At 35.0% G+C, this 11,401-nt stretch overlaps 1 protein-coding gene across 1 annotated transcript; it reads right to left on the minus strand.

Annotated features, from left to right (window-relative positions):
- Positions 1 to 1,703: 1,703 nt before the first annotated feature.
- On the minus strand, positions 1,704 to 11,068 carry LOC130876094 (sulfotransferase 1 family member D1). The gene is made up of 7 exons (XM_057772520.1): positions 10,921 to 11,068; positions 9,309 to 9,434; positions 8,385 to 8,482; positions 5,352 to 5,478; positions 4,055 to 4,149; positions 3,464 to 3,644; positions 1,704 to 1,816 (listed from the first exon to the last, which is right to left on the minus strand). Exons 1-7 carry the CDS (start codon positions 11,066 to 11,068, stop codon positions 1,704 to 1,706), a joined length of 888 nt encoding a protein of 295 aa, XP_057628503.1.
- Positions 11,069 to 11,401: the final 333 nt, after the last annotated feature.

The following is an 11,401-nucleotide window of genomic DNA, read 5'->3' on the forward strand; positions in this document are numbered from 1 at the left end:
AGAGCCTTCTTCAGTGGTAGTGCAGGCCATGGACATCGACACAGATTCTGGGTGCCTTAGCACCACATAAGACACAAGGCCCTGGGTCACAGAAGCAGCCCAGTCTTCATCGTGGTCTCATGTGACTGTGTAGGGTTCTCATATCAGAGTGTTTCTCGGTGCTATAGCTCCTCTAGGTCCACCTCTCTTCAGAGAACTCTGATTTCTTGCTTTCTCTTTCTCTCACATCTCTTCATGACATATCTGTTTGCTTCCTTTTCTCTCATCTCTCCTCTGCATACTCAACTTGCTACAGCTGGGCCCAGCCCAGAAAGGAGCAACTCATCAATTTTATTATGTCAAGAATACTTTTTTTTATTGATTTTTATTGAGCTCTGTATTTTTCTCTCTTCCCCTCCCTGCCTCTCCCCTCTCTCTTTAACCCTCGCCCAAGGTCCCTTTGCTCCCAATTTACTTAGGAGATCTTGTCTTTTTCTACTTCCCATGTTGATTAGATCCATGTAAGTCTTAGTGTCCTCACTGTTGTCTATTGTGATTTGTGGGCTGGTTTTCTTTGCTTTATATTTAAAAAACACCTATGAGTGAGTACATGTGATAACTGTCTTTCTGTGTCCGGGTTACCTCACTCAAAATAATGTTTTCTATCTCCATCCATTTTCCTGCAAAATTCAAAATGTTGGTTTTTTTTCTGCTGTGTAGTACTCCATTGTGTAAATGTACCACATTTTCCTTATCCATTCTTCGGTTGAGGGGCATTTCGGTTGCTTCAGGTTCTGATATAGAAACATACGGTACTTTATTCGGCTGTCTTACAGTTTCTGCTTTTCACTAATCATTAGTTCCTGGAGACAAATCTAAAGTAACATAAATTTATGTCTGTCGATAGTTCAAAAATGAGTATGTGTCTCACTTGGAAATAATTATTTTCAGAAGGAGCCATAGCAAAATGACCTTAACATGATCTAAAAGTGAGCCAAGAGAAAGGAAGATTACTGAAAGTAACTAATTGTACAGAGTTTTCATCTCAGAAGTGACGCTAATTGGATTATAATGTATATGATAGACTAGCCAGTTGAAGTATTTTGAACAAACATCACTATTTTCTGCAATAAATTTTACAATAGCTTCAAAAAGAGTTGGCTCTATGATAACCGTTACTTTAAATCCTATAAAATACATGTTCTTGTTTTGTTCATTTAAATGTAATATTTCTAAACTAACCATAAGAGGAAATAGGATATTATGACATTGTAAGTTAGAATAATTTGACATTGTTAAAGACTGGATGTCTTAAGATGTAAAATATCAACAGATTAAATTGACGGATTAGAATTCATGAAATGTAGCCTTTTTCGAGGGGATAACCTAGAGACTAACAACATCATTAAGAAGCCTATGTCATGAGAGAAAGAAGATCATGTACATAGGGTAAGAAAGCTATTAGTTCTGGAAACTGGAAACATACTATGTTATAAGTCCTCATAAAATTGTATTTTTTTCATAATAGACAGTGAGGGGAAAGCTACTGCATGACTGATCTAAAAGAAAGAGAATTGGGAGAGAATTACTACTTGATATTGGTAACTTTGGTTTGTAGACTGTGTAAATACAGAAAAATAATGTACAACCTTTTAGTTCACTAATCCATTATTTTCCCCTCTAATTTTAGTGCCAGCCAAAAAAGACTAAGAAGAAAATACCCTCTAGATTTCTGATCTAAACTTAAGTGTTGACTCTTTCATTTTCTTGACATAATCTTCTTCAAATTTCTCATACTGGGCTACAGTAAACTGATTCTTCCAGTCACCTGAAATACCTGTACAAAGGATAAAATAAAGTTTGAGATTACTATTAAATTTCTAATAGTAATTTGAATTATCAATTTGAATGCATCATAACTTTAATATTCAACTCCAAATCGAACTGCTAGGCTTAAACCTTCCTAGCTTTCCAACTTCTGTAGATTTTATAGTTATAATTATCTTATGTAAAAAAATATTAATTCTGAAGCATCTTTAGAGAAATGGCATGGAGGAATACCACCTAATCTCAATACTAATTCTTTGACTGTAAGTACCCTTGTAACAAAGGGTAAAGTGCACTTTTCAGTTATTTTAAAGCTTTGGTTAATAGGGAAAAATGACAACTTATGTGAAAAGTTTTATTATCAAGCAAGATTGGTAATTACTGGGGTAAATATAGTTAAGAACACTTACTGCTGAGCCTTTAAAATTTTATGAAAATATACAGGATATACCATACCAAAAAGACATGCCAAGAATATTTTATTAAATTATTGTTTTCACAGAATATTCTGCAGTAACATAAAAGACATAATTAGAAACCTAGTTTTCCATGTCAACTGGAGACATTTGATCCAGAAAATGTCTTGGGTTTGAAAGGGAGACTTTCATCTACCTTGTAAATTTCTAGACATCAGTAGCTGTTTCCTAATTGTAATAATCAAAATATCTTCACACCTTTGTTCCCTAAGAAACAAAATCATACTTTGAGATATTACAGTAAAGCTTCTGATGGCATAATTCATTACCTTCAAAAATCATTTAGAATCTATAAAATTTTATTTATAATGAGTCTTGATTGTTTCTTCATAGACATTCACCAAAATTTCTTAATTTCAAAGACGTTCCTAAACTTTATTACTGCTAATAATTCTTCTCTACAATAAGAATGATTTCCACTTCTACTCATCTGGTGTTGTTTTATGCTTTGGACAGTAGAAAGGTAACATGTTTAATGTACACAGTATCTGGAAAAAAGTTCAAAATACAAGACCAGTTTTCATCATCTAAAACATGATCTCATGCATGTCACATGTGTGGGCCATGCTTTTGGCCCTGGCTTTATAAAGAGAATAAAAAAGGAGCCAAGGCCAAAAAAAAAATCAAACAAAAGTGCAAGATTCACAGTGACCATCACCTATTAATGACACATTGCTTAAATAAAAATTAATCTTGTGATTAATTTCCTTTGGGTTGTGGGAATTTTATATAAAAGTTGATTGGTACATATGCAATACTATGTGTCTCTCTATCTATCAATTATCTATCATCTATCTACTGTTATTTTCCACTCACACACACAGACACTTATGAATAAATACACAAAATTAAATATATATGTAAATACATATAATGTATATCCCCTTTATACAAGATGCTTAATATTGAGTTAAATACTAAGGACAGGATGATAACACTTATTGGCTCACAGAATGTTGAACAAATATTTCTCGTCATAAATCTCTGTTTACATCTCACAGAAATGGCATAGAAAAGTACACGGTATTTCTTCTAAAGCTTTTCTTTTCTCTACTTTTCAGTTTCTCTCCTAAGCATATTTAATTGCTTCTAATTCCCTACAATCTCACACTAGTGTGATTAATTATATTTTCCATCATGTGACCAGAAACCATACAGAAATGAATTGGTACTTTTCTCACCTTTCCTCATGAATGGCGACACAGAATGGTCCATCTCCTCTTTGTTCATAGTGGTGTAATTTGCACTAGGATTCTCCTTCATTACATTAAAAGAGCTATGGTAGAGGATTTTATTTACAATTTCTTCCGGTACGTCTTTCTCTAGAAACTTTAATAATTTTTTAATTTCACACTTTGGATCCTGAAACGTTAAAGGGGAAAAGAATAATTTCATTTGGATTTGGTCACAAAGAAAGGAGTGTTCTTAATAAGATTTTGTTTAAACTTAACTAGTGGAACTATATTTGAGGGGTTTATTATACTTTTAAATCATAAGGCAAGACTCAAACAGTAATGTTTGTGATTTTTAAAGAAGCAACTAAACTATTAGAAAACATGAGTGGAAATACACCAGTTTTTATTTCAAAGATACTATTGTCTTTGGATGGATAACAGTAGCAAGATGGGGGAGTTATATGAATTAGTATTGTATGCCAGAACTAGAGTTAAAAATAAATTAGCCATATTTATAGACTAAGAAGAAAAGAGAGTAAGAGACAAAGAAGTTAAATCTTGGGTTTCTTAAAAACATAAACAGAAATTTCTCCTTACTTCTTTCATATCTTCATAAAATAGATAAAGGATACGGTAATCCTTTCTTTTCTCCCACCAGCCCTTCACATGATCATACCAGGAACCAAAACCCACTAAAGTTAAAGATAAAATGTAAAATTAAAAACTATTTACATGAAGTAGAAAATATCTAAATGTCTCGTGATTATCTCTTCATATACTTTTATAGTTCAAGAAAAAGGGCCATATGAATAAGAGTATGTGAGATTACCACTTTGTTACTGAATTTGAAATCTATCTTCAAAGAGAAAAGTAACTCTGTCACAAGGTGAGTCGTGTCTTTCCGAAATCCATATACTGAAATGGCCACACTTCATACCTAATAATGAAATTGTGCTGAGAGAACAGGTCCCTACAGAACTAATAAAATCAGTTCTTGATACTAACACTGCCTTTACTGGTAAAGGAGTTAAGACAGACCCACCACGATGGAAAAGCACAGAGAGAATAGGGTGAAGACACAGCCCTGCACAGATTAAGGGAATGGCTGTAGAAGAAACACTAATAGCACTTTCTCCTTGTATTTGTAGATTCTGAAAACTTAAAAAAATACATTTATATCATCTAACTCACTCAATATGATATTTTGTGATACCTTTTGTAAACTAATATATCATTTGATGGATATAAGTAAGACCACAAAAATAAAGTTTCAAACAATAAGCGATGTGCAAGTTGACAAGTGAGGGACTAGTGAATAACATTACATAAAGAGAGTGTCACAAAAGCCCTGTGGAAGAGTAGAGTGCATTTCATTCTGAGAAGCCTTTGGGGTTTGGCAGGGATAATAACATTGACACCATGAGCAAATAAGAGTTCAAGTAATGAGAGCTGTTGAGTTTTGCTAGGTGATCGATCACCTATACACATTTGCTTCTAAGAGATTTCTATGGGAACAAGTTTACTGAGAATTTTTCCTACAGGGGTTTTGAATGGTAGAGAAGAGACTCCAAAGAATGGACACACAATTAAAATAATCCAGCATGGACATTGAGATTTAAAAGCACTTAAATATATTGCCAGCAGTCATTCATCACTAATGAAATGATGCAACCTAGGACCAGAAACATATAGCACAAATTATCCAATAGTGCCTACAAAGAAGGAATGGCCTTGTATTCTTTCTCTTTAGGCTCTATAATGTATTAGGAGATGGTTTGGTTAATATTAAATTTATAGGATTTATAGATTTAGATTTTAAACTTTATATTGCCTTGGGAAAAAAAACCCTATTTTTTTTTTTTGAAATCACAACTAAAGGAACTGTTAGACTCACCTTGTCCAGCCATGAATTTATCAAGGAACTCCTCCCAGGTGCCAGGCTCTGGGTGCATTTTGGCCATTTGGTAGAAATAATAGTAAGAAACAGCCACATCTTTGGCATTCCGTGCCACATAGACCATCTGAAGGGACAAATAGAAGGTTGGGGGTTGTTTTTGTAATTTAATAGTTTTTAACTATTGCTTACATTATCAGGTTGCTTATTTATTCTTTACAGTTTCTGAGCATGATATTTATGCAATTGTGCCTGACTTACAGCATTCACAACTATATATTGTTTTAATACGCAGAAGCTCATCTCCCATTTTTGACAAATCTCCATTCTCTTTAATCTTTCACAAGATTATCCCTTAAAACATGAAAATTAACTACAATAAAAACTAGAGCATTCACCTCTATCCCTTCACTGTAGACTCTTTGGCATGAGAAGGTATTCTGCAGGCTACAAAATGAGAAATCTCGACACCACCTCAGTCACAAAACCTTCTACCTACAACCAGTTCAGCCTGCAGGATGTACTAGGGCAATGGAGGCACAGAACTTGTGCCAACCTGTGTTTCGTTTAACTTGAGGCCCATGCCATACCCTACACTGCCTGCATGGTCAGGAACCCAAGATTGCATAGACCAGAGACCTAGGGTAGAGCCAAACTTGACTGGCAAAATAAAATAAAATAAATGAAAGGAAATGATTCCTAATGATATTGTTACACTCATGGATTGGGTCCCTGTCCAGCTGTCATTAAAGAGACTTCTTGCAGTAGTAGATTGGTGCAGGTGCACAGACCCACAGCCAAACATTATTTGGAGAGAGAGTCTAAATTGGAGGTGTTCATTGGATCTCTCCCCTCAGAGATCAGGAACCCCATGGAAGACCAGAAGGTAAGGTTGACTGTGGGAGTCAGAGGGTATCTAGAACATCAGGAGAACAAGGCCCATTGAGTCAACTAAGCAGAGCTCATGTGGCCTCATAGAGACTGAGGCAGCAAGCACAGGATCTACATCAGGTTCTATGCATGTATTTTATGGATTTTAGCTTGGTTTTTTGTGGCACTCCTAACTGTGGAAGCCAGTGAGTCTCTGACAATTTTGCCTGCTCATTTCCTTCTATTGAGTTGCTGTGTCCAGCCTCAATATGAGGGTTTTTGCCTTGTCTTATTGCATCTTGTTTTGTTCTGTTTGACTATTGTCTCTTGGAGGCCTGCACTTTTCTGGGTATGAAATGGAGAGGGAATGGATCTATGGGAAAAGGGAGGTAAAGGGAACCTAGAAAGAATGGAGTAAGGGGAATCTGTGATAGAGATGTATTGTACAAGAGAAGAGTCTACTTTCAATTAATAAAAAGGAGATACAAAGAAAGTTTGGACAAAAAGAACTAGACTGAATATTTAATAAATCAAATAATTTACATATTCTTAAATTTAGAAATTTATATGTGTAGTATATTTAAATTAATAGAAAAATTAAAACTATACAAAGGGATAGGAAAGAGACAAGAGAAGGTAGGGATGACAACAATCAAAGTACACATGTAAAAATATGGAATTGTTATACACCAAAATTAACAAAATAAAATAAAATTTTAAGCTGAAAAATATCTAAATTTTCACTGAAGAGCAACTATTATTAGACAATTTTAGAGCTAGAAAAGATTATAATCCCTTATGTCCCAAACCAAACAATATATAACAATATGTGTGGGATTAATCTTTATGTAGCAAATTTTAGGATCTGTATGAATGAAGAATTATTGCCCAATAAAAGTTACTCTGGGGATGACAAGATAGTTCAAAGGGTAAAAACACAATCAAGATTGATGACTTAATTTTAATACCTAGAATCCACATGATGAAATAGGTAATTGATTCCCACAAGTTGTCTTCTGACAGAGACAGAGAGACAGAGAGAGGGAGCACGAGAGCACCCTGGGGAATTTATTTTATGGAGTCTATCTACTGACATACACTAGGCCTCCTCTCCTAGAAAGCAAGATTTATCTTGCTTGAGGCTTAGCTGTGTATGGAGTGGCCATTTCCTAGGAAAATGAGTGCAAGAAGAAAGACTATGTGAAGACTTTTGTCAGCTATGATTAGATTTTCCTTCTCACCCCACTGATGAGCAAAATGGGAACTTTCATATTCCTACGTCAAAAATGGTGGCCCTGATAAACTAGGAAATGGATAAGGATAAGGAGTGAACTGAAAGGTTTTTTCAAGAGATGTAGCATAATTTGCTTATACACTTATTGAGGAAATCATTAAACCTTGTAAACATTACTTGCTCTTTCTTATCTCAGTATCAGGGAACTACTGAAATTAGCCCAAAGCATCTAGCAATAACATCTGTGGCATTTTTGCAAAAATGTATTTGACTTATTTTAGTATAGACAACATTCTATGAAGATGTCTCTACAATCTCCTAAAAGCAAACCAAACCTCCTTCTAGGATTTTTATTAATTTTCACTACTTGAATGTCTGTTTCTCTGTCTCTGTCTCTCTTTTTCTGTGTATGTTTCTTAAGAAGAGGGAAAACATTATGTAAAAGGAAGCAAAAAGGGATAACTGTGAAGATATTCAAGTGGTCAATAAGCCATAATTAAGGTCCTAACCTAATTAGTCAATCAGAAAGCACAAAATAAACCCTTGAGTATCCACTGGTGTGAATCAAATGAAATGGTTTGCCTATATTTCATGTTCATGAAGACATGAAACAACTTAGTTGATACTGCTCATCAACACTTCAAATCCTATTTAAAAATACCTATTAAAGTGAACATGTTAAGTTCCAATAATTCTATCCCTAAACACCCATCCAAGGGGAAATGTGAAAACATACCCTAAAAGATGGAAAATATGCACAGAAACACTACTTCCATTGTTGACAACTGGCAGGAGTTCAACCATCTCACAGTAGTACTATTCGTAAGTAAGCTGTGAAGTGGTCACATGTATATGATGCTGTTTGTTACTGGCCCTCAGACTTTAACATGAATAAAATTTTAATGTGCTCTTGTTAAAATTTGTACTACCTTGCAGTCATTTTTCCAAAATGAGGAAGGAAGAAGTTGAACTGGGAGATGAGTTTTCACGAGTCGAGGAGACTGCATGTTTTTCAACAGTTCAATACCTACAAGCATACACATTAACAAACTGCATTATAAGCATGAAATCACAAGATTTCTTTGCAATTTATCCCATGATCTTCTCATTATTAATGGCTTGGTAATGTTTATTTTTCTTTTTTTCTGTTTTGTTAGTTACAAGGCTCAACAGATTCCTATGTTCCTAAATCTCAAAGAAGACAAACCATGAAAAGTCATGGCTAAGTGGCCTATTTTACTCTCTGTAAATACAATAGTATAATGATCTCCACATCTGACTATAGAAACAGTTCCTGGTTTGTAACATCTTGATGGAGCAGAAGAATCAGTTGTGGAACAATCTCTAGGTCTTCTCTTTACCCTTTATCTTGTGTACAATATGAAAATATTTCAAAGTCCTTGTCAATCGCTCTCATATTCAAATCCTATGATAGAATTATATCATAATATTCATTGCTCTTTTTCAAGGTTTAAAATAATGCAAAGTAATGTAATCCCATATTTTTATTGATCATATATCAAGTATATTTTATATTGATAACATTATATATATATAAACTAGTCACATAATTTTGTGGGATTCAATATTGAATTTCCTTTATATAATATGATACACTAGTTAAATGATGAAGATTTCTATATATTGAGATATTTAAGCTAAATCAAGATCTCACCATATGTAGATGTGATCTGTGAGTAGATGGGGCCCAACCAAATTCTAACTCCTCTAGACACTTATTTCCTAGTGTTTGTTCTTTATGTATTATTGTTGTTCTTGACTCCTTCACATATACTGGGAACACTGGTAAATTTATTCATATAATGGAAAGGAATAGTTATTTTCAAAAATACCATTTGACAATCCTGGAATTATAAGCTCCATGAACGGCACTCGTTTGTAGATGGCATCCCGTTTACACTTCTCTGCATCTCCATTGTTATAGATCAAATCCAATATTTCACTGATCCAAGTTGTCCCTAAGAGGAAAACAGAAGAAATTAAATATCTCTGTTGAGAACATGAGAAAGTCAAGGGAGGAGGAGGTGTTTTGAAATATCTGAAACTAACAAACAAAGAATCAAATAAAATGTGGTTTTTATTTCCACTTTCTTTCTTTCTACTACTTCTTCTTCCCAGAACTGATCTTTCTTGCTTGTTTTGGTTTTCTTTTGGTTTTTCAAGACAGGGTTTTTCTGTATAGCCTGACTGTCCTGAAACTCACTCTGCAAACCAGGCTGGCCTCAAACTCAGAGATCCACCTGAGTACTAAAATCAAATATGTACACCACTACAAGTGACAGGAAATAGGCCCATCTGTCAGGGATGTAGACACTTTTATTGCATAAAAATCTAACTTAAAGTGCCTCAAAAAGTAGATTTAAAAAGTGTGTGGAAGAGACAATGTACAAATAATGATAGCACACTTCCCTCCTTTGCCATCCCCTTCCCAATACTCCTTCTCAAAAATGCTTTACTTTGAATCAAAATATTCTAAAATATATTTGCATTGGATCCTTAGTATGATGGACAAGAAAATAGCCAACTTGATGAAATTATCAGTTCATTCATTTCCTATTAATATAAAAAATTATTATAAGCTGGGCTGTGGTGGCTCATGCCTTAATCCCAGCACTCAGGAGGCAGAGGCAGGCGGATCTCTGTGAGTTTGAGGCCAGCCTGGGCTACAAGAGCTAGCTAGTTCCAGGACAGACTCCAAAGCTACAGAAAATCCCTGCCTTGAAAAACCAAATAATTAAAAAATGCTATTATAGCATAGAATTGAAGAAAGTGGCAGATAAAGAGGATCACCATTTGATGGAGGTGTGAAAAAAGAATACAAAGAACTTTTGCCTGTAATAATCAGGGTGCTATGTCCAACAATAGGACCCATTTGAGCTCAGGACAATGATTCACTCTGACAACTATAAGAAAATGTTTCACCAGTCCTTTGAAAAAGTACCAAATTCAAATGAGAACACAGTCTGTTCAATTGCATATGTCATTTGATTATAAAATAAAAGTAAATGAGAGAGAGAAAAAATTGCCAAAACCATCTTGTTTTTCATACCGACAGTGTCATTTATATTTGTTTACTTCCTAAGACCCTGGAATCATGTGGGATTTGTGAGATCTTGGTAGACTAGAATATCTTAAACTCTAGTGTAATTGTTTGTTTGGTTTTTTTCCTTAGGGAATTAAGAAGAAATACAGAGAAAAGTTGATGTTAGAGCATTTATTAGGCAGGAAGTTTGATTGATTGTGGGTTCAAGTAAATTCATGGGATTCTTCGGAAATGGACGTAAATCTATCTAAGCTGAGACAAGATTGCTCCCATTACTCATAATACTCCTTTAACATGTTAGAAAAATTCAGCTTAGATTAGACAAGTATCTGAAGGCAGGCAGGCTCCTAAATATGAATCATTATCTAACCAGTGAAAGTCAATAAAGTCAAAGTTCTTACCAGATTTGGGATAGGTGGAGATCAAAAGATCATCGGGCCGGGCCTCAAATGACTCCACTTCGGACCACTGTTCAGCAATGCTCCAGAAGAGAGGGATCCCTTGAACATCCACTAATTCCCTCCTGAAGATATCCAGTTTCTTATCCATTTGGAGAGACTAGATTTTAACAAAGGGTAGCATCAATCAAATTTAAAATGTTACTAATTCCTGGTAGCAGCCAGAGTCTGAGTTGATATTCGTGGCTCCTGTTACCAGCAAGGGCAATGTGAATGCAGGTAGTCTGGACAGCCACCAGAGACGTTTGTGTCCAATGGCCTTGCTGCTGCTGGGGTCATACTGATCTTGGGGGTCTGTGTACCCACCAGGACCAACGTGACATCCAGGCCTGAGATGCTGCAGAGGGCCGTGTCTTGGTCTGTGTTCCTGTTCCTGCTTGGGTCTGTGATAATGTTCATAGCCATGTTGCCACAAGAGGTCATA

The sequence above is a fragment of the Chionomys nivalis genome, chromosome 6 (assembly GCF_950005125.1).
Source record: "Chionomys nivalis chromosome 6, mChiNiv1.1, whole genome shotgun sequence".
NCBI classification, from domain to species: Eukaryota; Metazoa; Chordata; class Mammalia; order Rodentia; family Cricetidae; genus Chionomys; species Chionomys nivalis.